Here is a 6,850-nt window from a genome sequence, read left to right on the forward strand (position 1 = left end):
TGACTATATCCCTTTTACGTTAACAACGTCATATAATACCGATTACGTTTGCGTTAACAGCGCCGAACCAAACACCTCCATGGAGTATAACGTAAGCAGACCTACCCAACATCATGCAGTGCATCGGCGTAGCAGTAAGCAGGCAACCAAACGCGGGGCCTAGTGCCAGAAAAGGGGATGGACTTGGCCATGACAACGCCTCCAGGGAGGAGATGGCATCCACACGTGTCTCCATTACCCGAAGCCGCAGTCACGCCAGATTTCTCCCCGACCCTGTCTGTCACTTCTTCGGAGCGCAACAAACTGGGGGGGGGGGCAAAGCTGCTACCTTGGGTCCTCACCGTGAAAAGGGGGAGTCGGATGTCGCCGCACCGCCGTCCACACACCACCACGCCGCCCAACAGGCACATCCACCATAGCCCTTGGTCGCCGCACGAGTAGCCAATGACGAATCCTCCACGCGCTACAACCTTGCCGCCCTCACAATGAGGGAATGCAGCGCCGCTGCCGGGACGTCACAGCGCATCCAGCCGCGACGCCCGACCAACCACCTCGTCGCACCCCCGCCCCGAGTAGAAGAGGGCGACTCCAACGCAGCCTGAGGCCGCCACCCAGCATACCAACAATGGACCAACACCGCCGGGAGCCCCCGCGCAGCCCGCAGCCCAGGCGACCAGATCTGGCTGAGCCAGACCGAGCCCGCCCAACCGCCACGGGACAGACCCCCCCCCCCCCCCCCGCCCTATGATACAGATTGAGCTAATGCAGCCTACCAAACAATATGCACAACATATTTTCAGTCTGCATCTACTCAATCTGTCTTGGACACATATGCAAGAGGCAAAAGACGATGCAAGATATCAAACGACGACCAAGCCAAGGTAGCATTAACTATATTAAAAAACACTAGAGTAATTTAATTCAACATGTATTCTCTCTGTTCACTTTTGTAGGACGTTTTAGACATTTATAAGACAGCACCTAAAACAGTTTAATTTCAGCTGTTTTAAACGACTTACAAAAATGAATAGAGAGAGTATTATTTTTTTTAGACGGGCGTCTTCGCTTCTCTGGCCGTCGTTTCCAGTCGGCCTGCAGGTAGCCCTGTTGCTCGCTTCGCTTCTTGGGTTGCCTTGATGGTCTCCTTGCTCTCTCGCGCACCCTCCCTTGCCTCCCTCGGCAAACCCACCGCCCGCGCCTCCACCTCCTCGCTTCGACTGCCAGCCATGTCTTCCTCCGCCCCCGCCCCCGCGGCCACGGCGGCGGCAGAGCCGGAGGCGTCCCGCCCAAGGAAGACGCCGGTGCTCTTATTCGACGTCATGGACACCGTCGTCCGCGACCCCTTCTACCACCACATCCCCTCCTTCTTCCAGTTTCGTACATGCCCCTACTCCTTATTCCTCAGCTTGGTTTATCTCTATCCATCCATATGTCCGTGTGGTCTAGGCATGCCCCCGCCGACTAGATGTTCGACGGAATGCGTGGTTGGTTCTTGGTGGTGACGTGGGCAAAGAAGCTGGCCAATTGGGGACGCGTGGGTGTTTTTAGATATTTTTAATCATGCATTATGCGGGAATTTCACTTAAGCTGTGCTGTATCCGCTACTGAATTACTGGAATTTTACTTAGGAATTGCTAAACGATACACCAGTTAATTGAAATATGTAAAAAGTGATACCAAAAAAAGTTATTTAGTACTGCAGAATAGACCATGAGGTCACGGGTTCAAGTCCTGGAAACAGCCTCTTACAGAAATGTAGGGAAAGGCTGCGTACAATAGACCCAAAGTGGTCGGACCCTTCCCCAGACCCTGCGCAAGCGGGAGCTACATGCACTGGGGCTGCCCTTTAGTACTGCAGAATAGAGTAGAGACCTGTGAAATAGAAGAAGGCTGGAGTGTTATGGGTTGTTGAGGGCTATTCCTTAGTGATGTTTTATATTTTGCACTCATGTTTCAGTACCGCAAGGAATGTGTTGAATTAGCATCTTATTTGCTGTATGGTTTAAGTCTGTTGGTTTCCACTTTATCAATATTGCATTCCGTTCTAGTTGATCCTACATCTTTTGTAGAATGTCCATGAAGGAACTCCTAGAAAGCAAGCATCCAACATCATGGTCCGAATTTGAGATGGGGCTGATTAATGAGGTAAGAACTATAGAAGCTTGACTTATTTTCTCTCTATATGATGGTATTTCTGCTAATTCTAGAACAGCAATATTGTACAAATACGACTTATGGACTGCCAGGTGCTAAGATTGGTTCCGATCCTTAGACCAATGAATGTGACAAGGTTGGGGGTACAGCCTAGGAACGAGGGTTGGCTGGCCATGGTACCTGGGGTGGGAGGAAGACAAGGTTGCGGACAGGGATTATATCTTGGCTAGTTTATGCTCATTCATTGGATCATCCATATGGTCTATAGGGAATATTCAGCTTGATGCCTAGCATAGGATCCCACCTTCCCTAGCAAACCATATCTTATCTTCCATTCAAGCCTATCACTCTACTAACCAAATAGATATCTACTATACTTATCTCCTTAACTGATTTTAATAGTAATTCCTGCACAGGACGATTCCTAGCTTGGTGCTTCCCTGCGCTATCGGGCATTGACCTGACGCCCATGAAATAGACATGCAGTGCAAATAAAACAAAACTAACGCATTAGAGAAAGATAAACTAAATGATAAGATACCACATAGTCCTTTATGAATCAAATTTTGTTTTAGAGAAGCAGTGTGGAACCAAAACTTAATTGTTTGAAGAGCAGCACTGGGGAATTGACTTTTATCAAATACGAACTTGATATATCTTTGTGCAGTTGATTTGCGGCTTATAACATTGCATGGACACCATCTTATGATGAATTTGGTACAAAAGCCCTACTACGTCTTAATTTTTGTGGGGCTTTTTTTTAGAGAATTGTGGGGCTTATGTTTGTCTGTACACATTCGTGAAACAATATGTTTATTTGTCATTGGAACAATGAAACTGCTACTTGGTAATTGCTTGCAATAATCTGCTTCATTGCACCTCTAACAACAGAAAAGTGGATATGGTCAAGCATCCACGGTTGTCATGTTTCTTCACTCTATATTTGATTAATTGGTCATAATCACGACCAGATGTTAAATATGACCATTGCTCTATTATAAATGACATCTGCTCTTGATACTGTCACTTCTACTGTGAGTTAAACACCATTATGTTTTATTCTGTCAGGGCCAGCTGGCCGAAAAATTCTTCAATGATGGCAGATCTTTTGATTTGGAAGGTGAGAAGCACAAAGTAGAAGTGTCATTGAGATTACAGGCTCCCCTTTAAGATTATACTAATAAACAAATCACTGTCTTCAAGAATAAATAACTTAATTTCCTGATTATATCGATCGTCACCAAATTGCTGATAGCCTACATTAGTAGGTTTTCAATACTAAAAATATGAACCCAGAAGTTTGGTGCCCTTATTGTTACCAACACCTATCGTGACATAGGTTTTGTAAAAATAAGCTAGCTGATTGATCTCAAATCTACTATTTTTCTTTCTTAGAAGAAGATTCTTTTTGTAATCCATTTTTACGCCCTGTAGGTCTGAAAGCATGCATGGTGAGAGCATACGAGTATGTTGATGGTGTTGAAGATATTCTTTGCAGTTTGAAGCAAAACAACTACGAAGTGCATGCTTTTACAAATTATCCAGTGTGGTAAGTTTTAGCTTTCTTGATACATATGTACGCAATTACTCGTTCCTCAGATATGTTTTTTAGGTACCAGTTGATTGAGGAAAAGTTAAAGCTGTCGAAGTATCTGTCATGGACATTCTGTTCTTGTCACGTTGGTACTAATCTATCTCAGTTTTTCCTTTCTCTGGATGAAATATGAATACTTGGTAAATGTTTACTGTTTATCATTCATATGAACTCCATTTCGTTATGCAATGGAATGGATAGCTTCATTATATTGGTTTTAGTAGTGTGTAAAGTAGTATTCAGTATTCACAGAACATAGTCATCATTTTAATTAAGAGTTTAAGTTTGTTTAGAGAGGATAAGAGGTCTAAAAACTGCACAGAATTTGACACTCCATCAATTGGACCTTATAGTTTCTTATTAATTGTCAGTAACATGTTGAGCTAGTTAATAACTGATAGTGACAGGCAATAGTTTAGCCATTTTGGAGCTTTGTCAATCTCAAGCCAATAGTTTTTTCATCCTACAGAGCAAATAGAAGGCTGTTCCTTGACATCTTGTTTGTCAGGGAATTGGAGCCCTTCTGATATATACCTGAGATGTTTGAACTGTATGTAGAAATTGCTTAACAATTCTGTCCTTTATTAGTTAGTTCTGCTTAAAGCAAACATATGTTTTTATTATCAGCTAAATAATGAAGCAACACTGCACTTGCTATGCTTTCATGCTAGGTTATTCTCGTACTCTGTGATTGCATCATAGGCTGAATCTATCGAATAAAAAGGCTGCTTCTTATCTTGGACTTGGCCTTTCTATCATAATGTTACGCAGGAATACGCAAACCTTCACCAGATTTTTACCTTCATGCCGTGGATCATCTCAATATCGATCCAGGAAACTGCATTTTCATTGATGACAGGTCTGATATTTTTTATATTTAAATGGTTATTGTTGAGCAGCAATGTAAATTACTTGACATGTTTTGGAATTTTTGTGCTGCAGGATGGTAAACATCGAAGCGGCCCTTAGTGTAGGAATGCTCGGTTTGCATTTTAAAAATGCCGAGTCCCTAAAGAATGATTTGTGCTCACTGGGAGTTGAACTGGCACCTCTTGTGCTTGAAGATGAAACTGAAGTTCAGTAACATGGCTTCCTGTTTAGTCTTCTGCTCATAGATTCATGCGTATGAATAATCCTTCTGTCTCTTTATGAACTGCTCCACATGTTAAAAGCTTGACGTGCTGTTGTTCTCACAGCATTGTACTCCCTCTGTAAACAAATGTAAGACGTTTTAGGTCACTATTACATTATAAAAATATAATATATGTTAATCGTACATATGTATTCTGTAAACATAATTTACATGCCCCCAGTATGTTATTGAAGGATAATAAAATAACAATAGCTTTTGGGGAATTGTGAAAGCTAAATCGGTATGTTTTGCTGAGCTCGATCCAGGATGAAAATAAATCATATTTAACCAAGTTTAAGTGTGGTTAGAGCATTCTCCATTCACTTCAGTACTTCCATCTATCAAAGCTTCGATGAGCCTTTGCACCAATGAAGGCAAACAAACATTTTGTAATTAAATGAACAGTCGATCATTTATGTCTGCAACATGTTGTATTCAGATGGTAGTAAATCAGTGGCGAGGAGGGTCTTCGCCAATTCCCCCCCCCCCCCCCCCCCCCCTTTTTTTTTGAGTTGAAGTCTTCGCTATTCGGCGCCTATAGCAGCCGTTAAAGGGCAAACTGTACCAGGCACACAACGCATGATAAAGTGGGCCGGCCATGAACGTCGAACCATTTCTGGTTTGTGTGTAGCTTCTAGCCGGTTTTGGCCAGTTTTTTTTTTCATTTAATTTTTCTGTTTCCTTCTTCTCTTTTCATTTTAAATTTTCATTAGAAAATTCGAATTAGTGAACTTTTTTTTCAAATCCATGAAAAAAATTCAATTTGTCAACATTTTTTAAATCTGCGAGTTTTTTATGAAATCCGCAAACTTTTTTCAAATTCACAAACTTGTTTTGAAATTCCTGAAGGTTTTTCAAAAATATAAAAATTTCAAAATCATGAACTTTGTAAATTTCAGAAACTTTCTCAAATCCTTGTACTTCTTTCAACTTCATTAACATTTTTTAAAATCTACGAGCTTTTATCAATTTTGTTAAATTTTTTTAAATTCGGCATCTTTTTTCAAAAGTCGATGTTTGACCGATCAACCGTTGACTAACCAAACGAAACAGAGCGAGCACATCGCATTGATGGGCCAGCCCACGCTAGTTCGTTGTTCTGCACATGAAGCGCCGACTAGGAGCTCTCAGAGTCTTCTACCAGTGCTTCACATCTCACGCTGCACCGCCACGACGGTAAAAATGTGAATGGGCAATAGTATCAACTGGGACACCGCCCCGACCCAAAGTTTTAAGGCCAATGGGCCTTTCCAGTCGGACTCAAAAATTAGGAATAAGATCAACTCCAACCAAATTGCAAAAAAGACAGAACTCCATAATCGAGGAGTTCGAGATCTAGAAGAAGTCGTCTGTCCGAGTAAATGACCACGGGTAGCCTAACCGGCTCCCTCTGGTTCTTCAAAAATATCAGGCCGACTGGGCCCTCAAACATCCAAGACAAAGGGCCGCCTTCTCCTGGCCGGCTGCTGGAAGGCGACGAGGCTCAATGAGTCCTCTCGAAGTAGGCCGACTTCTAGCAGGCGGCCTGACCCATACTCTCAAAGTTTGCACCCACATAACAGCGATAAGACGGGATGTGGCTACAGTGAAGCCTGCCACCCCCGAATCCCGGAGCAAGCGTGGCCACAGTGCGCCGTACTGGGTGGCCATCCCCTGTCCGGCGCAACACAGTTGCCACGTTGACAGTGATGTCGCCCATGACAGGCTGTCAGTACAGCCCGCAGGCAGCGGGCCCCTCTTGCCAGAGAGCCACCAGAAGGCGGCTGGACTTGACCAGTCGACGCGGGGGGAGGATGGCACCCAGCAGCCGGCCTGCCCCTGCCCTAGGAGTTTGTGCACCATTAAGCAGATAAGACGGGGTAAGGCTACAATGAATGCCCGCCAGGCGGCGGCACTGTAGCCATGCTTACCCCGACAAAGCCATCGTCACCAAGGGCGAGGCTACAGTAACCAGCAGCCGACAAGACCCC

At 43.9% G+C, this 6,850-nt stretch overlaps 1 protein-coding gene across 1 annotated transcript; it reads left to right on the forward strand.

Moving 5' to 3' along the window:
• The first annotated feature begins 1,061 nt into the window (after positions 1 to 1,061).
• On the forward strand, positions 1,062 to 5,024 carry LOC123091098 (flavin mononucleotide hydrolase 1, chloroplatic). Its single transcript, XM_044512497.1, has 7 exons — positions 1,062 to 1,372; positions 2,070 to 2,145; positions 3,223 to 3,274; positions 3,589 to 3,703; positions 3,767 to 3,837; positions 4,520 to 4,607; positions 4,691 to 5,024. Exons 1-7 carry the CDS (start codon positions 1,137 to 1,139, stop codon positions 4,830 to 4,832), a joined length of 780 nt encoding a protein of 259 aa, XP_044368432.1. The 5' UTR covers positions 1,062 to 1,136; the 3' UTR covers positions 4,833 to 5,024.
• Positions 5,025 to 6,850: the final 1,826 nt, after the last annotated feature.

The sequence above is a fragment of the Triticum aestivum genome, chromosome 4B (genome assembly GCF_018294505.1).
Source record: "Triticum aestivum cultivar Chinese Spring chromosome 4B, IWGSC CS RefSeq v2.1, whole genome shotgun sequence".
NCBI classification, from domain to species: Eukaryota; Viridiplantae; Streptophyta; class Magnoliopsida; order Poales; family Poaceae; genus Triticum; species Triticum aestivum.